Genomic DNA, 26,126 nt, shown 5'->3' with positions numbered 1-26,126 from the left:
GCTGGCTTTTTAATCTTTCCTATCTTGCTGCTCTTTATCATAGAGACAGATGACTAAGGAATTGGCTGCGATGACACATTTAACAGATTAAATGATAATTTGATATTTTTTCCCTCAAGCTTCTACATTTTCCACTCTCCCGTCATTTCTGTTCCTTACCTCTTTCCATCTTTTTCCCTTCTCTCTCTCCCCCTCCTTCATCCTCCCAATCTCCACTTCCCCTCTCTCTCTCATTACCCCTGCTTCATTTGCACATCATTTGAGCGGCTCAGTGGTTAGTGCTGTTGCCTCACAAAGTCAGGGGCTGATTTCAATTCCACCCTCGGGTGACTGTCTGTGTGGAGTCTGCACATTCTCCATGTGTCTGCGTGGGTTTCCTCTGGGTGCTCTTCATTTTTCTACCTTTCTTCCCCACTAAGAATTTGTACTTAGGGATCTATACCTAAGTACCTTTGTACCCAAGATGGAACCGTAAGTGGCGATTTGTAAACTTTTCACTGTACCAGCATGAGTACATGACAATAAAGCTAATTCAATTCAAACAGATCAGCCATGATCTTACCGAACTCTGGAGATGACACTGTGGACCATATGGCCTATCACTGCCCGTAGTTTGTACAAGCTTATACAGAACCAGTGTGGTTCAGCTGGGACATGTGCTTAGGGCACAGCATCTCTACAGCCCTTGGAGGCTGTATCACAGAGCAATACAGAGGATCACACTGCGGCTGAAACACGGCTTGCATTCGGCTCATAAAAGATCAAGGTGTTTCAAAGGATTCCACACGATGGAGCCCAACAAAGTATTTCTTTTCACTGGGTAATGGAGAACAAGAGGCCACATTCAAATGTTCAGTGGGAAATTAGGGAGCCCTTACTTCCGCATACAAAGGGGAATCTGGAATGTCCTCCTTCCAAAAGGCTGCTGGGGGTCATCTGGAGCTTTCAGCACTGAGATCAGTAGGGTTTGTTAGGTTATGGGTGCGCGAATATTAAAGTTGATTCAGCTTGTACATCTATTTTTAAATAAAACACACTGAGAAAGGAATGTCACTGTTCCAAACGCTGTCTGCTAACAAACCTGGTTGAGTTGTTCTGGGACTAAGGGGCCCAAGTGAAGCACCTTGCTGAAAGATGAAAAATTCTCACCTGGGACAAACAGCCAGGTCAGACAGACTCTCAAATTATCGAATTGTCAGCTCCACATTTTAGAAGAGACTTAAGAAACTCTCAGGAAACTGAGAAAAACACCTGTCTATTGTTAAAGTTACTACTCGGTGGAACTGGGGATACGGGGACCTACTGAAAACTGAAAGTAATTCACAAAATCATGGAAACCCTACAGTGTAGGAAGAGGCCACTTGATCCATCGAATCTGTACTGACCCTTCGAAGAGCACCCCACGCAGACACACAACCCCACCTTATCCCTGTAACCCTGCATTAACCCATGTAGCCTAGCACACCCTTGGACACTAAGGTGCAATTCAGCATGGCTAATCTATTTAACACAGAGTCATTGTCACAGAGTCATACAGCATAGACCCTTCAGTCCAACCAGCCCATTCCAACCATAATCCCAAACTAAACTGGTCCCACTGGCCTGTTCCAGGCCCATATCCTCCAAACATTTCTTGTTCATGTACTTATCCAAATATCTTTCAAACGTTGTAACTGTACCCGCATCCACCACTATCCCTGGAAGTTCATTCCACACACCAATCACTCTCTGTGTAAAAACGTTGCCTCATGTCTTCCATAAATCTTTCTCCTCTCACCTTAAAAATATGCCCCCTATCCATCTCAGGGAAAAGGCCTTTGCTATTCACCTTGTCTATATCCCTCATGATTTTATAAACCTCTATAAAGGTCACCCTTCAACCTCCTATGCGCCAGTGAAAAAAGTCCCAGCATATGCAGTCTCTCCTTTTAACTCAAACCCTCCATTCCCAGCAACATCCTGGCATTAGAGATAACAAGGTGTAGAGCTGGATGAACACAGCAAGCCAAGCAGCATCAGAGGAGCTGGAAGGCTGACGTTTCGGGCCTAGACCCTCCTGGCATTGCTTGGCGGTAACCTCTCCAGTTTAATAATATCCTTCCTATAATAGCTTTGGACAATAATTGGGAATGATTTACCAGAAGGAGCAATTCTGCGGAGAATGCAATGAGCGATAAGCATACGAGGGAATTATAACTTCCTGTAGTTTAACGCATAGGTTACCTACAAGAAGGAAATAGAGTTTTGTCAAGTTCTTTTTTTAAAATGTCATTTGTTATAGTCAACAGTTTAAAACACACACTCACGTCATGTCAGCCTTTCAGCTAATTACTGGAAGTCTGATTCTATCCAAAAGTTATCAATCATGACAGAGACTATTATACTGGGATCTAGATGAAAGGAGGTGAATATATATGAGGGCAGAACAGCCATGATCCAATTGAATGGGTGCAGCAGACTTAAGGGGGCGAATGATTGTACAAGGTAGTCTTGGTCCACCTTCAGATCTGTCCAGGTGTTTCTCCCAAGCACTGAGTAAGCGACAACAATCAGGAAACTGACCCGGACCACACCAGTTTTTAATTAAGCCAACGCTGTGTAAACAGCTTTATCACCCAGTTCTGCATTATATAAATTGTTACTCAATAAGGAGAGCATCTCTGTCGTGCAGAGAGTTTTGCACAGGAGAAAACTTAACTCATTACAAGTGCACAAACGTCTAAGAGAATCTGGAACGTAGCCAGTGTTTCTTCTCTTTATCCATTAAAAAGTGTAAATAAATGATTACATCTAAATAAAATTACATTAGTTAAATTAGCAGGGATAATTTTTCCTTCTTCCGAGAAATCCAACCGGAATTCTACAGAAGTTCCGACAGTGCCAGCAGCTGTGGGGGTTGTCAGACCTAGCCCATGTGCAAGGATTGTCTTGGAAGTAGGTCTTTAGATCATTTAAACACAAAAATATCGACCCCTGCGTAGAAAAGAGTTTTCACAGCCAATTTGAAACCCATTGATATGCCGTAGTTACACAAGCCTCTCCTTCAGCAGATGAGATGGGCAAAGATTTATCACCCAATTCCTTTGAACGTGATTAAACTGTTTATCATCACACCAAGAGGTGGGGGAAGGAAGAGAAATACTGAAGTCAGTTTTTTTTTTGCAGAAGTAAATGCAGCAATGCAGCAACAGTTCTGCACCAAAATAAATTATGCAAACAACGTTTTCTGCTGACAGAATAGCAGCAGTTAATGAGTGCTAAGTTTCTGCAAAAAAAAGGCAATAGATTACACTCAAACATCATTGCTCTCCAAAGCTGTTATTAAACTAAGTGAAACCCACTCAACATCCTAGTGGTGTCATTTTCCATTGTCTATTTCCAGTATGTACAACACAGCTTCGTGACATGGACAATATGCTGTAGGGATGTGACTCAACACTTCAACGCTCATTTACAATTTCAACTGCTTCCCACGGCTCTTTCTCTTGAGTTTGATGATCCCAGTTTGTTCAGAACCTGATTCTGAGCCGTAGAATAAGCTAAATGTGAGATGATACATTTTGGAAAGGTGAATCAGGGCACGACTTGAACACTTAATGGTAGGGTCCTGGGGAGTGATGCCGAACAAAGAGACATCAGATTGCAGGCTCATAGTTCCTTGAAGGTGGAGTCACAAGTAAACAGAATAATGAAAAAGATATTTGGTACTCCTGCCTTTATTTGTCAAGGCATTAAGTATAGGAGTTGAGAGGTCATGTTGCAACTGTACAGGACATTGGTTAAGCTACTATTGGAATACTGCATGCAATTCTGGTCTCCCTGCTATAGAAAAGATGTTGTGAAACTTGAAAGGGTTCAGAAAAGATTTACAAGGATGTTGCCAGGGTTGGAGCGTTTGAGCTACAGGGAGAGGCTGACTAGGCTGGGACTATTTTCCCTGGAGCATTGGAGGCTGAGGGGTGACCTTGTTGTGGTTTATAAAATCATGAGGTACATAGATATGGTGAATCGCCAAAGTCTTTTCCCCAGAGTAAGGGAGTCCAAAACTAGAGCGCATAGGTTTATGGCGAGAGGAGAAAGATTTAAAAGGGACCTAAGGGGCAACTTTTTCATGCAGAGGGTGATGCATGTGGAACGAGCTGCCAGAGGAAGTGGTGGAGGCTGGTACAATTACAACATTTAAGAGTCATCTGGATGAGTATATGAATAGGAAGGGTTTAGCGAGGTATGGGCCAAATGCTGGCAAATGAGATTAGATTTATTTTGGATATCTGGTCGGCATAGATGAGCTGGACTGAAGGGTCTGTTTCCATGCTGTACATCGCTGTGACTATGATGCTTAATGACAGGATAGGAACTGGTGTGGGATTCGGATCACTCTTGCTCGCTACCAGACCCACAGCGAGGTAGATATTTTCTAACCAACCTGTTCAGAGATAGTACGACACACCTCTAGTGCGGCTGGGATTTGATCCAAGGAAGGGACACTACCACCGCACCATGACGGCTCTCAAAGCTGCACAACATTGTGTCATTCTGGTCTGATCTTGCATATCTAAGTGTGTAGCTGAGCACAGTCGATCAAAAATAGGTAGTAAAACATTGCTTGGAACAAGATTTCCCTCTGTAAATTCAAGCTCATCCACAGCCCCACTGCCACATTCTAGCTTGCACTAAGTCCAGTCCACATGTTGCCACATCCCCTGTAGTCCACCTCGATTTCAAACCCCTCTCTGCCTGGCCCTCCTGTTCTCTGTGCCCTTCTCCAGTCATCCACCGAGAACCCTTGTTTGTTTCAATTCTAGCTTCTTGCACGTCTCTGATTCTATGTACTCCACCCCCGGGAGTTCAGCCTTCAACTACCTGGGCCTTAGGCTCAAGCATTCCCCCCATAAAGCTCTCCAACCTCCACACCCCTGCCTCTTCCTTTTCAATCCTCTTTAAGTCACAATCATGCCACACAAATGCCAGCCTATGACCATCACGAGTAAGAGACAATCTAGCCACTGCCCCTTGACATTCAATAGTGTTACCATCACTGAATCCCCCTGCTATCAACATCCTAGGGGTTATCATTGACCAGAAACTCACCTGGACTCACCACATAAATAGTGTCTACAAAAGCAGGTCAGAGTCTGTGAATAGTGCAGAGAGTAACTCACCTCCTGACTCTCCAAAACCTGTCCACCATTGAAAAGGCACAAGTCAGGAGTGTGATGGAATACTCCCCATTTGCCTGGATGGGTGCAGCTCCAAAAACACTCAAGAAGCTCAACACCATCCAGGACAAAGCAGCCCCCACTTGAATGGCATCACATCCACAAACATTCACTCCCTCCTTCACCGATGCTCAGTAGTAGCAGTGTGTACCATCTACAAGATGCACTGCAGAAATTCATCAAAGATCCTCAGACAGCTCCTTCCAAACCCATGACCACATCCACCTAGAAAGACAAGGGCAGCAGATTCATGGGAACATCATCCCCTGCAAGGTCCCCTCTGTGCCACTCACCATCCTGACGTCGAAAGATATCACTGTGCCTTCACTGTCGCTGAAACTCTTTCCCTAATGGACTGTGGGTCAAGCCACAGGAGGTGGGCTGCAGCGGTTCAAGAAGGCAGCTCACCCCCACCTTCAAGGGCACCTAGGGATGGGCCCAGCTAGCAACACCCCATCCTACAAAATGAATATAAAAACAAGCCAACTTAGTTGGCCAAGAATTTTGATACTGATGCCGGTATCATCTTACCTGGCTTGAAGTCATTTTTTGGATTAAGTTTCTGAGAGGTGCTTGGGATATTTAACTATCGCTGAACACGCTATATAAATACTTGTTATTATAGGCTTCCCCAGCTCCCCACTCATTTGAGAGAAGGCTGGTCTGCCCTTGGGCTTACGCCTCTACCCAGTAACTAGGAACCACACAACAGCAGTGTATTTGCAGCTTTCCAACCCTCTGTGTGGAAACAGCTGGCAGCAATGAGGCCAGAACCCTCTAACATTACACTCATAGCAGGAGCAGTCTGTTTGCCCCCTCACGTTTGTCCCAGGAAGGAATGTAATGGGCATGCCCCAATCGTTACAGCATCCTGCACTGTGAAACCTCTAGAATCCTGAAATGATCCAATTTCCATCTTTCGGTGCATCCTGCACTTAAAAGTGAAATGGCTCACTTGGCTTGTGGAAGGTGGTGGACATGGCAGCACAGGAAGATCCCATAAACAATGAGCACAGGCATCGCACTTGAGGCAAGTTGCACAGACTTCAGTTCCATTGATGGATTGGGGAGGTTGGGGACTGCTCTCCTCAGACAGCAGATTTCATCGAGGAGTTGAAAATCACTTGGGGCCAGGACTAGCTAAAAAGAAAGAAACCATTCCCTTTGACACAGGGGTCAAAAAACCAGAGGATACCAATGTAAGGCGATTGGCCAGAAGAACCGGAGCTGTCCCAAAGAAAACCTAACACAGCGAATGATCAGGACAATGCTTCGTAAGCACTTCCCCACTGTCACCCCATTTACAGGCGTGAAAACGCTCAGGAACCCGCAGTCAGCTCTGTTTATTCTTTTGGCGGTGGGGAAGGGAGGGGGGAGATCAGTCAATGCTATCTCGGAAAATTTCAACTTGCGATCCTGGCCCACACTTTGGGAAGCCATGGAGTAGGATTATTCAAGATGGCGGCGGAGTAGCAGGGCTGCGTGGGGGCTCTCGAGCCCGACTCCCATCTGCTTTCTTCCTCTTTACCTCTGCTCTCTTTCTATTTTTCCACTCGTTTTTCTTTTCATTAAAGCCTTTTGCGGCAGGTTAGTCAGTGGTATCGGCACAGCAGAGAGTGCAAGGAATGGCGGTAGCGGCAGACGTGGCTCCTGATGGCAATCGGAAACAGAGCTGGTGGCAGCCAGGACACCGCCCCAGCACTCGAAGGGAGGGAGTGGGGGGTGGGGGGGTGCCAGAACAGGACTCTTGGTAAGGCAGTGGCAGCCCTGGCAGCGGACCCAGCGACAGGTTGGTGGAGTTGTGGATAGGGTGGAGGGCTGTTGTAGGTTGCAATGGGACATTGACAGGATGCAGAGCTGGGCAAAGAAGTGGCAGATGGAATTCAACCCAGAAAAGTGTGAAGTGATTCATTTTGGAAGGTCGAATTTGAATGCAGAATACAGGGTGAATGGCAGGATTCTCGGCAGTGTGGAGGAACAGAGGGATCTTGGGGTCCACGTCCAGAGATCCCTCAAAGTTGCGACCCAAGTTGATAGGGTTGTAAAGAAGGCGTATGGTGTGTTGCTTTCATTGGCAGGGGAATAGAGTTTAAGAGATGTGAGGTTATGCTGCAGCTCTATAAAACCCTGGTTAGACCACACTTGGAATATTGTGTTCAGGTCTGGTCACCTCATTGTAGGAAAGATGTGGAAGCTTTAGAGAGGGTGCAGAGGAGATTTACCAGGAAGCTGCCTAGGCTGCAGGGCAGGTCTTATGAGGAAAGGTTGAGGGAGCTAGGGCTTTTTTCATTGGAGCAAAGAAGGACGAGAGGTGACTTGATAGAGGTTTACAAGATGATGAGAGGCATAGATAGAGTGGATAGTCAGAGACTTTTTCCAGGGCGGAAATGACTATTATGAGGGGGCATAATTTTAAGGTGATTGGAGGAAGGTATGGGGAGATGTCAGAGGTAGGTTCTTCACACAGAGAGTGGTGGGTGTGTGGAATGCGCTGCCAGCAGTGGTAGTGGAGTCAGATATTTTGGAGACTTTTAAGCGACTCTTGGATAGGCACATGGAGGATAGTAAAATGTAGGGCATGCAGGGTAGACTGATCTTAGTAGGATAATAGGTCGGCACAACATCGTGGGCCGAAGGGCCTGTACTGTGCTGTACTTTTCTATGTTCTACGTTCCTGGTTGCGGGGCAAGGTGGGCCCAGTGGCGAAGAGATGGCACCCAAACAGTGGCGAGTCCGACATTGATGGATCCAGTGCAGGTGACAAAGGAGAGGTGGAAGCACGGGTATCGTTGGTGAGCCATGGCAGAGGTAGAGGAACAAAGATAGACTCCCTCGGTTATACCTTCTTATTCTTAAGTTATTCAAAATGGAGCCGGATTGTGGATCCAGTTGAAGCTTTTCGCTGTATTCGACTGTATCATTCACAGGCAAATGCAAGTTACAATGAATCATTCCCATTCAATACACCATCTAAGGATGTGGTGGAGGCAACAAACTCTATCATGACTTCTCAAATGGTGTAGTTTAATAATCCTCACAGAGGAAATGAAAATGTAAGGTTATGGGGGAAAAGCAGGGGTGTGGGATTAGCCAAGTTGCTCCTTAGAGGGCCAGCACTCATACAATGGGCTGAATGGCTCCCTTCCACGCCCTCACCCTCCGACCCTCCTGTGCCCTAACCCTCCTGCATCCTAACTCTCTGATGATTCCAAGCAGTAAAATAGCTTCCTAAAGAAACTATTTTAAAAAAAAAAATCAGGAACTTAAAGTAATGTTTTCCAGCAGGTTAAAAGCAGTAATTCATTTCCGATCCCCATGTAATTTGTTTGTAGTTCCAGCTTTGCTGTGATTTATAAAGGGGCAACTGATGATCTGAATTCGAGCCTGCGATGTGCTCTCAGCCACACAGTTATATAACAGCACCCTTCGATGATATTAAGGCATCGGGTTGTGTAATTGGTGGCTGAAATGTGTATTCTTTCCACGTTTAGGGGAAATCGGCAAAAACCGAAATGAAAGGAACAGCACTTGGGTCTTTGTGAGACCAGACTTTGGAACTTGTCCATTGTTGCCCATAGGAAAAGTGGACACAATCAGCCTCCACAATCCTTCCCTCACATCAGCAGTGAGGCTGTATCAATTTGCCACAAAGTGAAAGGTAAAGCCATCATAGTCCCAGAGGACTATCAGGCTGCTCTCTCATTAGGGAGGGGCGACTGATGGTGGTTTTAACCCCCTGCATTTACGTAGCTCCTCTTAACAAAGAGGGACCTTCCCGTGGCTCTTTGTGAGAGCGATTAACAAACAAGATCTGACGCCCAGCCACACAAGGAGAAATTTGGAAAGTGACCAAAAGCTCGGCAGAGAGCAATGAGGCATTGTTACTCAACCATGGCTCATAAAAGTAGATTGAAGGGCCAAATGGCCTCTCCCTGTTCCAATAGCTGACAATCAATAGTCTTCCCATTAAATAAAGCCAGATACAGGGCAATGCAGTGAAGGGGCCTGGCTGGTGCTATGAGTTCGATGGAACCAGCTGTGTCAATTGCGAGCCCAAGCTCATATTTCCTGCAAATTCAGGAAAGCAACCAACATACTCATATTCTCTTCTACCCTCTTCCGTAGGGGAGAAGATATAAAAGTTTGTATAGATGTGCAAACAGATTTAAGAACAGCTTCTTCCCTGCTGTTATCAACTTTTGAATGGACCTCTTAAATGTTAACATTGACATCTCTCTCTACACTTTCTCTACGACTGTAACACTCTGTCGTGTTACCCTGATGCAGTTGTATAGTATGATCTGCCTGTAAAGTATGTAAGGCAACACCTTTTTTAGCACCTCGGTACACATGACAGTAATTATGCAAACCAATCAAATCAATGTTAGGTGAAAAGGGTTATAGGGATGTTGTCAGAACTAAGAGGTTATAACAATGAGGCCATAAATGGAAAATGGTCTTGAATAAACCCCACAGGGAGCTCAGAAGAAACTTCTTTATCCAGGTAGTGCTGAGGAAGTGGAATTCAAACCACAGGGAGCAGTTGGGGTGAATAGCACAAAAGTATTTGAGGGGAAGCTGGATAAATACATGTGAGAGAAAGGAGTAGAAGGGCATGGATAAGGTCCATGGTCTCTTCCCAGGGTAGGCGAGTCCAAAAGTAGAGGGCAGAGGTTTAAAGTGAAGGGGAAAGGTTTAAAAGGAACCTGAAGGGCATCTTTTTCATGCAGAGGGTGGTGCATGTATGGAACAAGCTGCCAGAGGAAGTGGAGGAGGCTGGTACAGTTACAACATTTAAAAGACATTTGGACAGGGACATGAATAGGAGAGGTTGAGAGAGATATGGGCCAAACACAGGCAAGTGGTACTAGTTCAGTTTGGGAAACTTGGTCGGCGTGGACAAGTTGAACCGAAAAGTATGCTTCTGTGCTATATGACTCTATGACACAATAATAAGGTGAAAGAACACAAACACCAGCATAGACAGATGGGCTGAATGGCCTGTTTCTGTGCTGTACATCCCATGTAATGCAATCCGATGCAAGCCCACAGAACAAGAAGTGCTGTGTCTGGCTGAGAAGCAAAAACAACAAAACAGTTGGTTTTTCTAACTTACTCCAGCACAGACTCCAGCTCCCCACACCCCTCCAAGACTGAACACCGAACCGGATATTGTATTGAGCTGCTCTGTGCTTGAAGCAATGTCTAGTTCTATTTCAGATGTCAAAACAGCAATCAGTGAGAATTTTCACTCGATTGCCCCTTAGGAACACTGAAGGTTATTTTTTTAAACTAAATTAACAGGTTGGTGAGATCTCGAATACATTGCCTGAAGCACATTCCTCATGAGGAACTGGATAAATACTTGGAAAGGTCAAGCTTGCAGGGCAATGAGGCAGGATACTAGTTGAACAGCACTTACAAAGAGCTAGTTCAGGCACAATGGGCCAAATGGTCTCCTTCAGTGCTGCATATAGGGAGGTGGTCTAGTGGTATTATCACTGGAATGTTAATCCAGAGGCCCAGGTAATGTTTGTTGCGACATAGTGGAATTTGAATTCACTAGAAGTCTGGAATAAAGAATCTACTGATGACGATGAATCCATTGTCGATGGTCAGATAATCCCATTTGGTTCGCTGGTGTCCTTTAGAGAAGGAAACTGCCATCCTTACCTGGTCTGGCCTACATGTGACTCCAGACCAGCAGCAATATGGTTGACTCTTGACTGTCCTCTGGGCAATTAGGGATGAGCAATAAATGTTGGGCCTGGCCAGCAACTGCCACAACCCGTGAATGAATGAAAAAATGATGTTAGAAATGGTGTCTTGTGATTTCTGACCTTGTCCACCCAAGTCCAACACTGGCACCTCCACATCATGAAAAAATGATGCCTGTCAAAACCAGAAGCTCTGAGCAATAAAAGGATTAAGTGGAATTGCAAATTACTTCAGAGTGATGAATATGTTCTGCTCCAGCATGAAACATTAAGGGGTGTAAATATTCTAGATTCTAAGTGCTCTGCAGTAATACCGTGTTTACCTGGAGTCAGGCTGCATTTATTATAAAATATGAGACACAGGCTTGGTACATTGCTGGAAAATAAACCTTAGCCAATGTCAGGACCAAGAACCTAACCATTTTCTGCAACACGAGTGAGTTATGGAGCTAATATTCTCAATGATTTATCCCAGTAAGCCACTGCATGCCCAGCACTATTCAAAGCTATACCTCAGACAAGGTCAAATGAGAAATGTCATCTATTTTAGACACAAGATAGGGTTGAATAAGTTGCACTTAAGCCTTTACAGTTGAATGACGAGCAAAAACAAGAATATAGATAGGTAAAAGGAAGTAGGCCATTCAGCCCCTCAAGCCTGCTCCACTCCTTGATAGGATTGTGGGCTCAATGCCACTTTCTTGCCTTGACAGGGTTAGGCCTAACAACCATCTCCCTTGAACAAATATGTAACTCAATATTCAACTAACTAACCCTCTACGTCTCTCTGGGGAGGGGCATCCAACAGGCTAACAATCTTCAGAGAGCAGAAAAAATATTCTCAACTCAGTCTCAAAGGGTCAGTCCTAATTCTTGAACTGTTGCCCCAGTTCTTCACACTGCGCTCCCCCCGACCCTCCATCCCCAGGGGAAGACCACACCTGGGGAACTGTGTACACTTTTGGCTTCGTTAATCAAAGACCTCTCCCACTTCAGGAATACGCTCTTCCACCCTCCTCCAAAGGGCTGAAGATATAAAAGTTTGTATACTAGTACCAACAGATTCAAGAACAGCTTCTTCCCCACGTTTTTATAGTTCTGAATGGACCTCTCAAATTTCAAATTTAATGTTGACCTCGCTCTTTGTGCACCTTCTCTGCAGCCATAACATTGTGTTCCTCACTCTGTTCTGTTATTGGTACGGTATGATCTGCCTGTACTGCACGCAAAACAAAACTTTTCACTGTACCTAGGTACATGGTGACAGTAATAAATCAAATCTTTATGTAAGGAAGGATATACTTGCCTCACAGAGGGCGAAATCCAAGTTCACTAGAATGAGGCTGTTCCATGAGGAGAGATTGACTACAATGGGCCTATAGAACAGGCCAGTGTTGAGAAGAATCTCACTGAAGTAAAATTTTTAGAGGGCTTGACAGGTTATAGGTGGAGAAACTGTTTCCCCAGGCTTTAGAGGTCACAGAAATACAGGTCACAGTCTTGGGATCAGGGAAGCCATTTTGGACTGGAAAGAGGAGGAATTTCTTCACTTAGGGGGATTGAGAATCCTTAGAATTCTCCACGTCCTTTGGTCGCTCAGCCGTGGAGTAAACACAAAATAGGGACAACCCAGCTCATCTCATTCGAGACACTATGTTAGCTAGACACTTAGATCTGACAGTCATAGATATGGAGGAGATGACAGAGATGGGGTGTGTGGGGCTGCTAAGGGAAAGCAGGCAGGAGCAGCAGGAAAGAAGCAAATGCTTTTGTTTAATATTTCAAAAAATTTTCAAACGAAATGAACAGCACAGGGAATTGTCCAGCAATTTTCTGATTTACAGAGAGGATTCCTCAGGCTTTCTGGGAATCAGAACCCAACGTGCGCCAGTATTTTGAACAGTGTTTTTGCTGAGAGGGTGCAAAATTTAAGTGGTCTACAATCGCACAAATGAAAATGTCAAACAGTTAAAAAAACAAATCTGAAATGTTTCCCTGGATCATTCTACTCACAGGAAAAGAAACAAGATGTTAGCCTGGAGGTAGAGAAACAAATGAACGGCTTCTAAATGGGAAATTCTCAACATCTGTGAACATTGTCAAATCAACCCTTTTTGCAACTCTCCTAATGCTGGGGGCTTTCATGTGGGGCTTGGGGGAACCGATTAATGGTAACCACAGCAATTTATCCTCACCCACAGACTAACAGCGATCACACACAAAGTCTTTGCAACTCAAATACTGCAACACTAAACCAGCAGCAGTATAATAAAAAACAGAGTGCAGGTCAACTAAAAGTAGTTTAACAAACTTCCCCTCCTCTCTCAGAAACTGTCAGCATGGTGATACAAGGGCAGTAAAAGGCAACAGCTTAAAATAAAAGCTTATAAAATCCATACTTGCCAAGGAAGAATTGTAGTTACTTAGAGATGGCAGAGTAGCTAGTGCATTTACAACAGCAAATGACGGGACAGTGTTTTCTTTGTGTTTTCTCAGTGTTTTCTAAGGAAGGGTCACCGGACCCAAAACGTTAACTCTGTTTTCTCCTTCACAGATTCTGCCAGACCTGCTGAGCTTTTCCAGCAACTTTGTTTTTGTTCCTGATTTACAGCATCCGCCGTTCTTTCAGTTTTCCTTACCTAGTTACGTTGCTGGACAGATAATTATTGGCCCAGCAAACCACAGAGAACATCCCTGTTCTTCAACGAAATAGCAACGCAATATCTTTCCCAACTGCCTGAGGGAGGGATGTGACAAACACCCTCATACAAAAGACAGCCACACAGTTGCCTTAATGACAGAATGGGAATTGATTCAGGCGTTTGTGGGTTCAGAGCTGAAGCTAACCTCGACTGAGTGTTGCATCGCGGAACACTCCAAGTAGTTGGACCGTTCCATACTACCTGTCCTTCGTGGAGAAGTTTGCAGAGAAAAACACCTTTGACCACAGGTCCATCAGGGACTGGTCAGCACGTAACATCTTCGAGACCCTGAGGGAAAAAGAAGAGGGCGGATCCTGGCACGTGGTCCCCAGAGCAGACTGTCAAAGTCATTTGGCAGAATGTCTCATCACCAGAACTTTCCACCAAGCACCAAGACATCGCCTGGTTGGTGGTGAGAAGGGCAGTAGCTGAGAGATCCTTTACGTACTCCCGGACTCTCTGCTCCACCGCACACTGCCGTCGAAGCAGCTGTGAGGGGGTAGACACTGTCACGCATCTCCTGCTGGAATGTGCCTTTGCAAAGGAAGTCTGGAGAAAGAGGCAGTGGTTTTTGTTGAGGTTCATCCCAAGCAGCTCCGTGATGCAGGACTCTGTGCTCTACGGTCTGTTCCCCGAGATGCACACTGAGACAAATATCGAATGCACCTGGAAGACCATCCACTCGGTGAAAGATGCTCTTTGGTCTGTCCGAAACCTGTTGGTCTTCCAGAGCAAGGAGTTGACCCTGACAGAGTGTTGCAGACTGGCACATTCCAAGGTCCAGGAGGACGTGCTGAGGGAAACACTAAAACTTGGGGCAGCTGCCGCCAAGGCACAGTGGGGAAAGACCACCACCTGAGGTCTTTCTGCCAAAGTTAAATGGGGGTCCATTTGGTTATCGGCATCTCCTGGTGCCTCAAATATATGTAAATATTGTCTTGTATAAGTAAGAAGTGGAAGTAAGAAGTCAGAGGAGCTCCTCTGATGCTGCCTGGCCTGCTGTGTTCCTTCAGCTCCACACTGTGTTTTTTCTGGTCCTATGATGCAGTGGGTAGCAACCCTGCATTGGAGCCAGATACTCTGGGGTCTATTTCCATCCCAAGGTGGCCAACAAAGGTGCATTCAGAACGAGCCCAAACAAGTTATGTATCAAGCAGTTCAACACGTGGACACTAAGAGATATTTCTGGTCAACCATCTGTGGGCATTAGTGAACCTGATGGATTTTACAACAACGATAGCTCTGCAGTCATTATTAAGAGCACTAATTGTTTAAATTCCAGCCCCAAGTTAAGTAAAACTAATTTAATGAACTCAATTTAACTCAGCAGTAGAATCTGAATTCCCTCCGAAAATTAATCCAGACCTCAGGATGAATCAGTCCAAAAATATAAGTACTAAGGCTACCTTGTCCCAGGTCTATTGCAGAACAGAAAATTTGGCTGGAACAAGAATATCAGTAGACACAAAGGATATAGTCAGAAAAATGCCCAATGGGAAATCTCAACAAGAGCATAAATCAGACTCTGATGTACCTTCAAGGCACTGACACATTAGTTACACTTTCTGTCACCGCCTTAATCACTCAGAACTTTAATCGTGGAGCTGGTGTTGAACATGCAGCGTGGCCCAACCTGTCACACTGTGCCCCAAGCTATATTCTACACAAAGCTGTACAATCCCAGCAGCGTACTGCAGTCAACTCAATTCATTACAGAGAGATTAACTCACTAATTTAATCGCAATGAAAAGGTTTCTCACATTATGAGCCAGAACGTTACAACCCTGTATCATCAAGGCCATTGGGCTGTGTGCAACCTCAATCCAGATCTTTCAAGGGTCTGGCTCTGTCTCAGCCTCAGCTCACCTGCTGCTGAAACCTTCCTTCATGCCTTTGTTACATCGAGATGCTACTATCCCAATGCAATCCCACATTATACTCTCCACAAATTTGAGATCGGCTGCACTATGTCATAACTCAGTCCCATTTACACATAACCCCTTGCTCACCACATACTTTCTGATCAGAGAAGCTACGTCACACCTCTGGAGTAGGTGGGCCTCTAACCTGGGCTGCCTTGGTTGAGAGATAGGCACAATGGTAACGTCCCAGAAAAACCCTTTGCTGACATACAACATCCTCTGATCAATTAACGCCTCACTTTTCTCACCCACATTTAGGATGGCACAGTTGGGCAGTGATTAGCACTGCTGCCTCACAGCTCCAGGGAGCCACGTTCAATTCCAGCCTCAGGCTGTGTCTCTGTGGAGTTTACACATTCTCCCCGTGTCTGCATGGTTTTCCTCCCAGAGTCCACAGATGTGCAGGTTAGGCCATCCTACATTGCCCATAGTGTCCAGGGATGTATAGGCTAGATGGATTAGCCATGGGAAATACAGGATTACAGGGATAGGGTAGGGGGGTGGGATTGGGTGGGATGCTGTTTGGAGGGTTGGTATGGACCCAATGGGCCGAAGGCCCTACTTCCACACTGTAGGGATTCTGTGATTTACAAACCTCTACGTGACCTGTCCCAGTCCCACAACCTTCCAAGATCTGTGCACTCCTCCAATTCCAGCATCTTGAACATCCACAACTTCCATCGCTCCCTGATTGGCAGCACTTCCTTCAGATACCTGTGATGTGGAGGAGCCGGTGTTGGACTGGGGTGGGCAGGATCAAAAATGACACACACACACACACACAAACACGTGAATCTATGGGGTGAATCTGTATTTGCGGATACATTCTATTTTGTTCAAAAAGCACACAATTTATAGACAGTCAGTCAATATGGCGTTTTATAAATTCCTACTTTAGAAATAAAACCAGTCTGACTCCAAACCAAGACACAAACAGATTCTAAACAAGGCTTCATACCTAGCATGCATTGTCTGACCTAAAATGTAACCTCTTCTTTACACCGATAAAACGTTTAGTTCTCCCAGGGCAAAGGAATTTGGGGATTTACATATACATACTAATCAATTAAAACCTTCTAAATGATTAAAGATTTATCAGCACCTTCGGTTTGTTTAATACATCCTCATCAGTGGTGTGACCTTTTACTTACAAATTCTGTGTCTGATACTACCTCTCTCACTAACACCTGAAGAAGGTGCAAGACTCCAAAAGCTTGTGTTTTCAAATAAACCTGTTGGACTATAACCTGGTGTCGTGTGATTTCTGACTTTCAGCTACCTGGGCCCCAAGCTCCGGAAATCTTTTAGTCTCTGCCTCTTTTAAGAGGCCCATCAAAACTCTTTGGCTGAGCAGTGAGTCAGAAGCTTGTCATGTTCCTCAGTGGTCAGAAAACAGGAACAGGAGGTGGCCAATAAACGCTGATAAGATTGAGATACCCCCACACCGTGCACTAATTAAAAAGAAATTCAGCCACACTGGCTAGTTCTGCCTCTGAATCAGATTGAGGTTGATCACAGCACCATTTACTGGCATTTTCTGTGCAATTGTTGGTGACTTGACTTTAAAAAAATCTCTCGATCTTAGCTTTCTCGATGGGCGAGAGTAGAGAAGGGTCTCGTGACATTTTGTTGGAAGTATGTGTTGCTCTTGAACGTAACGTGTTAAAGATTATACCATCTTGTTTTGTATTTCCCCAACAACACAAGCATTACCTCCCTGTCATCATAGATTTGTTTGCTGGTACAATCAACTGAAAATTCTCATTTCATAAAGAACACAGAACAATACCGCACAGGAACAGGCCCTTCTGCCCACCACGTCTGTGCCGAGCTATTCAAAACTAATCCCATCTGACTGCACGTGGTCCATATCACTCTATTCCCTGCCTGTTCACATATCTGTCTAAATGCCTCTTAAACATTGTTTTCGTCTCTGCTTCTACCACCTCTTCTAGCTTTCACTCTACTGGTCTTTGTGCTGGTTTAACTCTAATCTGCTATTAATCATTCCTTTGTTAACTAAAACACAACATTATTGAACCATACAATGGACATTTAAGCATACTGTGGTGTAGCTGGTTGAGTGCACAACGTTATCTGTTTAAGCAATTTCCTTTCAGTCTTTGATCTAGCTGTTGAATGAACGATTAAGGAGTGCACGGCGTTGGAAGAACCATCAACCCCGGTCAGTTGTTAATTTAAAATTATCCTAGTGACTTCGCAAAGCTGACGTTTAAATGTTATGAACTGACTGCAATCGGAGAGGTAACCATTCCAGAGTAGACTGCTATGAGAACAAAAACCAAAAGAACTGAAGGTGTTGGAAATGAGAAACAAGAATAGAAATTGCTGCGAAAGCCGGGAGTATCTATGGAGGGGTCTGGAAGGGTCACTAGACCTGAAACATTAACACTGATTTCTCTCCGCAGATGCTGCCAGACTTGCTGAGCTTTTCCAGCAATTTCTGTTTTTGTTTATACGAGGGAGTCTGCATGCGAAAGCTCACACCCATCACAGAATTCAGGTAAAAACCTTCTTCACAACCCAGAAGTCACAGCCAAACAATCCCCCGAGCCAACCCATGATAGTAATCGGAACCATCACTGGCCCCCCTTCTGTTCAGCACTGCAACATTCTCCAACACTACAACTATACAAGATTGCGATGTTTCTCCAGCTCTAGCTTCTCACTCTGTCTTATCATGTTACCTTCAGCTGTCCAGTCCTCAAGCCCCATAAGTTTCTTCCCAACTCTCTTGTTGCCTCTCCATCTCTCTCTCTGAGCAACGTTTTTGGTCTCCTTCTCCTGTTATCTTCCCGTCAAGCTTTGTCCAATTCTGTCAATGTGCAACATGCTCGACATTCCGGTATGTTAAAAGGCACTACGTGAATGCAAGTTATTGCTGCATTCCCCCAGAAAAGGAGGAAGTGGGAAAGTGTAATTTATATACATTTTATCATTTATTTAAAAGTTCAGATTTTGAACTGGTGGCGTGTGGGTTTTGGTGTGTGCATATGAAGGGAGTCAGTGATAAACCCTGTCCGTATTTCAGGAGCCATTTTCTTTCAACTTTCTGTAATATAGAAGTCATCACCGGATAATAAAGGAAATTTGTTTGCATTGGCAGAGTTTTACGAGCAGAGTAAACATTGAGGCACATTAGCTTGCTACCTGTTTAGAAAGATCAAGTTTTTTTTGCTTAAGGGACGAACACATAGCTTGGAAAGCTTTTTGTTTTCAGTTTGCAGATTATGTGCATGAAACTGTTTCTCCTGAAGAAAACAGACCGTTTAGAACCGTTAGGAATTACATCACCTCGGAATAAGGATTTGGGTTTGAAATCTCCACACCAGAAGTGTTTACTTAGAACCCTGAAGAGTTTAGTCGAGGTTGCGAAAGTCTAAGCTCAGTTGTGTGATGACCTTGTTAAGTTTTTTAAAAATCTATCAAGCCAAATTTTAGACTGGGATCTAACTTGCCCAATATTAACATCACCTGGGATCATAACAAGAGAGACGAGGCATCTTAAAATAGAGCTTCTCCATATGGGTCACTAACTAACGACACATGTTGGAAAATTTAGCCATCAGTATTATCTTACTGATGGGCTGGTTTATAACGTTATACACCCAACAGCCTGTGCATGAAGGGAGAAACTTGGAATAAATAAATAAACAAACACAGATCTTTGAGTATAGGAGTTGGGTATCAGTTTGAGGTCGTACAGGATGTGGGTGGGGCCTATTTTGGAGTACTACGTCCAGTTCTGGTCGCCCTGTTATAGGAAGGATATTATTAAACTGGCGAGGGTTCAGAAGAGATTTATCAAGATGTTACTGGGAATGGAGGATTTGAGTTATAAAGAAAGGCAGAATAGCCTGGGACTTTTCTCACTGGAGCAAAGGAGGCTGAGAGGTGACCTTATAGAGGTTTATAACACCATGAGGGGCACAGATAAGGTGAATGGCAGGTGTCTTTCTGTCGGATGGGGCATTTCAAGACTAGAGGGCATATTTTTAAGGTGAGAAGAAAAATTCTAAAAAAGACATGAGGGGCAGTTTTTTTTTTTAAAAGACAGAGAGGTTCGTGTGTAGAATGAGCTGCCAGAGGAAGTGGTGGATGTGGGTGCAGTTACAATGTTTAAAAGACATTTGGATAAGTACACGAATAAGAAATGTTTGGAGGGATATGGGCCAAGCATGGGCAGGTGGGACTAGTTTAGTTTAGGATTATGGTTGGCACGGACTGGTTGGACGAAAGGGTCTATTTCTGTGCTGTATGACCCAATGACTGAAACATTATCGGTATACTGCTTGCCGTAAAGAGAGATGTGTTACCAAAATAATAATGCCAAATTTCAAACTATCACAACTTATACTACACACTTGGTTGCCAAGTCAGTGATGATTAGTTGATGTTTCACCATAGATAAAGCAACGAGGAGCTAAAGCTCCTAGGTGATTAAGAAAGGCCTAGTCATGTTTCTTTAGCTTGCAGAGTGCACATCTTGTGAATGAATGCATGTCACTTCTGGGGGGTGGGGGGAGCGGATAGATTAATTCGATCGATTGCCTTCAATGTTAGTGTAGATATTAACGCACTAGGGATTGTTCTCTTAGTGCTGCCCAGTCATGGATTCACATTCAAAAATGGACAATTTGTTTTGAGTTTTGCCAGCTGGGCTGGTGTGAGTACAGTCTGTCGCCCACATGATACAGACAACGGAAGGAACAAGCTATTGATTCAATTTGTCAATTGCTCCAACAGCCCATGAGGTGGTGACGCAGTTTGCCCGTAAAGATATTCTGGAAGTCAGCCTTGGCTCAGCAGGTTACCAACTGTCTCATTTCTGGTTGAAATCGGGTCCAAGCCGACACTCCTGGTGTTAGCACAGAGGGAGTGCAGCGCTGTTGGGGATGATGTCTTGCAAGTGAGGTTACAAACCCTCTGTCGATTCAGAGAACAGCTGGCAGCTTCACACTGACATTTATCCTCCCAGTCAACATGACTCTTTTTCAAAAGTAAAGGCTGATTTATCTGGTTTATATTCCATTGCTGCTCGTGGGGATGTGCACAAAATGGCTGCCATGGGTGCTCACATTGTAACAGCAACTAAAAGGAATTCAATTGCTGTAATGTACTTCAAACATCATGGGCCTATGTAAAGTGCTATATAAATGCAAGCTTGATCTTTCTAATAAAGCCCCCTGGTTACTGGACAGTTTTCCAACAGTCGTAAGAAATCAGTACGGATATCAACTATTTGCCAACTGTTATGGAGGTCCTGCTACCTACTTAAAATCCCACCTAAAAGACACAAAGACAAATCTAAAAGTGGACCACAGTGTCAACAACTTCTAACTAGCATAGACGATGGCCTAGTGGCATTATTGCTAAACTATTAATCCAGAAACTACTGTTCTGGGGACCTGGGTTCAAAGCCTATCACAGCAGATGGTGGAATTTGAATTCAATAAAGAATCTGGAATTAAGAGTCTAATGAAGACCATGAAACCATTGTCAACTGTCAGAAAAACCCATCTGGTTCCTAATGTCCTGTGGGAAGGAAACTGCTATCCTTACCTGGTCTGGCCTACACATGACTCCAGACCCACAGCATTGTGGTTGACTCAGCTGCTGAAATGGCCAAGCAAGCCATTCCATTTTCTTATCTAAGAATAATAAAATGCCTGGCATCAGCACAATGCATAGCATGTGGAAGGGCTAGGGATTTTGGCTTGTCGCGTGACATAGAGGAATGACGGGTCAACAGAGTTCAGGTACAGATCAGCCAGAACCTAACTGAATGCTGGAACAGGCTCAAAAAGTCGAATGGACAAGTGCACGTCCTCACAATTCAGGGAGCAGCCTACAGGAAATCATCAGTTTGGAACTGTTTGCAAAAGAGCCTGTTAAAACCTGTATCCCAAGGGAAACGTTTGCCAAGATTTTATAGGGAGTGAAGCTCCAGATAGATCTCTCAAACAGCCAGCTCAGTCACAAAAGGCCTCCCTTGCGTGCTGCGGCTGGTAATCACTCACTAACTAGGATGACTGCACGGCCGCGCACCTCGGAAATTCTGCGTCACCGGTCATGGGTTGTGTGTGGTTGATGAGTCCATTCCTACATCCAGGTCTCCAACCGCGGGTGTCTCCAGGAGATGGAGTTGATCCTTGGCCTTGCCATCGCTGGCATTCCTTTTCCGAGCTTCCTCATATGTGGCCCACGAGGATTTGTACATTCCAGATTCGGAGACTGAGTTTTGAGTTTCCAACCGCAGATTAACGAGCCTGCAGGATGCGGATTTCCAGTCGGGTTGACGATGGAACAGATTATTTTTAGGGCACCTTTACCAGCCCGTTCCCCCAGGTGGGGGGTGAGCAGAGTCAATCGGGCGTGAGGAAAGCTGCTGAAATGCTCTGTTCCTATTCCAGGAGAGAAACAACTGAGTTAAACTCCACCACCCATGTGCCAGTCCAAAGTTAGGACCTTGCATATCTCGCAATCCTGTCCCTATCACCTCTCAACTGTCACAGGGCTTGTGGTTTGTAGGGGGAGTGGACTGAAATCTTCTAGGTACACATTTTGTGCAGGTCATCTTTTAACATGGGAATGTCGGCGTACGTCAGCAGACATACGGTCCTTGACAAAAGGTAGATCCAGTTTCAGTGGTAAGGAAGCCTCAACGCCTGGGGATCTGGGGATCTCCTGTGGCCTTCATCCACCGTCACAGTTGCTGATATCACGTGAATATCTTTTGTCTGAATCGCTGCTGAGGGCTTGTTCTGGATGGCGATGTATCCAATTCTGACTTGGCCATCATGGGTGACCCAGCCAGTCCTTGACAGCATCGCTCTCGGCATCATTGGAATACTCGGGCCTGTCCACCCTGGTAAGACATCAATCCACGGAAAGGGTTCTGTGCTGCACCACTGGGTCAAGGGACCAAATGGCAAAGAACTGAAATGTATCTACCAGTGGTACACGTGTCGCTGTATCACCACTGCGTGTTTTCTTACTGACTAATCGCCACTCAATCAGGAAACAAGACAGGCAAATTGCAAACACACAATTCAACGTGGTAGAACCACTACTAGGTAATCAGTTCTGGGTGCTGGCTGACAGAAGAATGCTTGTCAAGACACCACAGAAATCTCAGCCCTTACTCAAATATTGCACGGGATCCTTCTCAGAACCTGTCCTGAACAGGTGGGCAAGATTATGATAACAAGCCTCTGGCAAACTTCACCTCCGACAATACAAGGCGAAGCTTTTGTCCTTTCTTCCCCCCCCACCACGGGTTTAAGATGGGTTTTAAAACCATAACCACATTCATCAGATCTAATAACACTACGAACCAAACTCACACAAGTGCAGAATAAATTTGAACACAGGTGGAGCAGGTCACTCAAAGGCAGCTGTAATCTTAAACCTTCATGTGGGAAGCACTCCAATACCAGTATGGCAAAGGGATAGGCGACCAACTGTTTGGTAGGTTTCGAGGAAGAGAGAGAGAGGCACAATGGTTTTAGACAAGGAATTGCACAGAGATAGCTGAAGGCACAGCCGTCAGTAATGCAGCAATGGAAATTGGGGATGCAGAAGTGGCTGTAAACATATGAGCACTCCCACTTCCAAAGTTAAGCTACACTAAGGAGAGATTCGGGGGCATGGAGGGATCTAAGCATAAGGACAAAAATAAGTTCAAGGCATTGTCAGACTGCATAGAGTCACAGAGCTGTACAGCATGGAAACACACCCTTCGGCCCAACTCATCAATGCCAACCAGATATCCTAAACTGATCCAGTTCCATTTACCAGCACTTATGCTACTAAACCCTTCCTATTCGTATAACCACCCACATGTCTTTTAAATGTTGTAACTGTACCAACATCCACCTCTTCCTCTGGCATCTCATTCCATACATACATCACCTTCTGTGTGTGAAAAAGTTACCCCTTAGGTCGGTTTTATATCTTTCCCCTCTCACCTTAAACCTATGCCCCTCTAGTTTTGGACTCCCCTACCCTGGGAAAAAGACCTGACATATTCACCCTATCCATGCCCCTCATGATTTTACAAACCTCTATAAGGTCACCCCTCAGCCTCCGATGCTCCAGGGAAAACAGCCGCAGCCTATTCAGCCTCTCCCTGTAGCTCAAACCCTCCCCCCCTCCCCCCCACCATGGCAACAGCCCTGAAAATCTTTTCCACACCCTTTCAAATTTAACAACATCTTACCTATAGCAGGGAAAGCAGAATTGAACACAGTATTCCAATAGTGGCCTAACCAATGTCCTGTACAGCCGCAACATGACCTCCCAACTCCTATACTCAATGCACTGGCCATTGAAGGCAAACATGCCAAACACTTTCTTCACTACCCTGTCTATCTGGGACTCCACCTACAAGGAACTATGTACCTGCACCCCAAGGTCTCTTTGTTCAGCAATGCTCCTCAGGACTGTACCATTAAGTCCTGCCTTGACGTGCCTTTCCAAAATGCAGCACCTCACAGTTATCTATGACTGCAGGCCTAAGTTGTGAGGGACTGCTCCATGCTGAAACTTTTCTCACATAGGTGGATCGTCTAACTACTAGAAACCCTTGATTGTGCAGTGGAGCATGCATTGTCCCTGCCAGGAGCGAGAATAAGCAGTTACAATAGTAAATATTGCCAGTGGTTCGTGAAAATTACACATTGCAATTCGTTCTGCATGCCTTGTCTCAAATGGATTGGGTCAATGGTTTGGAGCACAGACAGGACACAGTATTTTTAGAAGAGACACTCAAATGGCTTGGCAACTGCATTTTACACTACAAATGGCATGCTGTTTTTTATTACAGGCAGATTGGGAGTACAGGAATAAAGGTGTTTTGCTACAATTGTTAGACGGTTTTGGTCGGATCTCATCTGGAATATTGTACGCAATTCTGGTCTTCGTATCTGAGGAAGGACGTGCTTGTATTGGAGGTCGGACAGCGAAGGTTCAACTAGATTGAATCCTGGGGTGAAGGGGTTGCCCGATAGACTGAGGGGTTGTGTAAATTAGGTCAATATTCTCTGGAATTTAGAAAAATGAGAGGCGATCACATTGAAATCTGAAGGAGTTTGACAGGAGCTTGTTTCCAGTGGTCAGACAATCTAGAACACAGAAGGGTGTGGGAGGTTGACAGTCTCAGGATAAGGGGCTGATCGTTTAGGACTCAGATGAGGTGAAGTTCCTTCACTCTGTGGTTGGCAGATCTTTGGAATTCTTTCCCTCAGAGGGTTGGGAAGCTCCATTATTGAATATAGATCAGCTTGGGATCAGTCTCTCAAGAATCAAGGAGTAGGAGAAGCGAGCAGCAAATTGATTCCAAGTCCAAGATCTGCCATGAACAATATGGAGGAACAGGTCAAATGGTCTCTTCCTGATCCTATCTCGAGCTCACGTGCTAGAGTGATATTACCTATAACGCTAAATGCCAAAACACTGTAGCTAAACAATGCAGCAAATAGACTTTGATTTGCACTTGCAAACATACTGAATGAACATATCTCTCAACAATTCGAAAGCAGAAGTGGTACATGGATTTATCGGAAGTGCTACCAACACAAAGTGTGAACTCAAATTAATGAGGAAGTGCTGGGACCCTGCAAGTTTCACTATTCTAGTCACCTAACAGGCAAAATCAAAGTCCTTGAGCGTTTCTGAACATAGGCTACATCTGAATCACAGAACTGCGAATTATGTTCACAGTTAGTCCCCTGGCAACAGTGGAGTCAGAGTTTACCAGCACCCTCCTGGATGCAATAGTAACTTCTCAAACATCTGTGCCTCCACCAGCTTTCAACTAACTGTGACCATCATGCCAGGGCCTGAAGCAACTTGTGCCAGCCCTGCACCATCAGCACATCCATGATTGCCCCAGAATGACCTAATGCAACCAGATGGAAACTCCCACTCACTCAAAACACTACACACCACCACACAGCATAATTTACATGAACCCTATGCGAGATTGACAGGCATCTCGCGTCTACACTTAGGGGCAAGATCTGCAACCAACATCCAGTGCACACTTCACCAATGCACCTGACCAGCACCCTGACACCCAAAACACCCAGTTGGCACTCTGACACCCTCAGCCCTAATGCATCTTTACTGGCACCCCAACCTCTAAAGCACAGGTGGTACCCTGACACTCAATGACATCCTACGCACCCCACCGGCATCCTGACATCCAATAGACCTGACTAGCACGCATGTGGCACCCTGAACCCCAATAACACCCGGTACAACCAGCTGGCACTCCAACACCCAATGGCACACAATGCATTCCAACAGCGACACCCTGATACCCAGTGGCACTGGATTTGCACCCCGACACTCAAAGCACCAGAATGGCACACCCCATGCGCCAGAATAGCACACCCCATGCGCCGGAATGGCAAACCCCGACACCCCATGCGCCGGAATGGCACACCCCAACTCCCCATGTGCCTAATGGCACACCGCACGCGCCGGAATGGCACACCCCGACACCCCATGCGCCAGAATGGCACACCCCGACACCCCATG

General features: G+C 45.1%; 1 protein-coding gene across 1 annotated transcript in view; it reads right to left on the bottom strand.

Moving 5' to 3' along the window:
* The window catches only part of trappc14 (trafficking protein particle complex subunit 14), a 71,329-nt gene that overhangs the window by 44,013 nt on the left and 1,190 nt on the right, over positions 1–26,126 (bottom strand). The window contains exon 2 of the mRNA XM_048620022.1: positions 16,167–16,274. Within this exon, the coding sequence (XP_048475979.1) occupies positions 16,167–16,274 (108 nt within the window). The remainder of the gene's footprint in view (positions 1–16,166; positions 16,275–26,126) is intronic.

This window comes from Rhincodon typus, chromosome 45 (assembly GCF_021869965.1).
Source record: "Rhincodon typus isolate 14 chromosome 45, sRhiTyp1.1, whole genome shotgun sequence".
Taxonomy (NCBI): domain Eukaryota; kingdom Metazoa; phylum Chordata; class Chondrichthyes; order Orectolobiformes; family Rhincodontidae; genus Rhincodon; species Rhincodon typus.
Note: the sequence above shows the minus strand (reverse complement) of the source record. Positions and strands in the feature narration are given on the sequence as shown.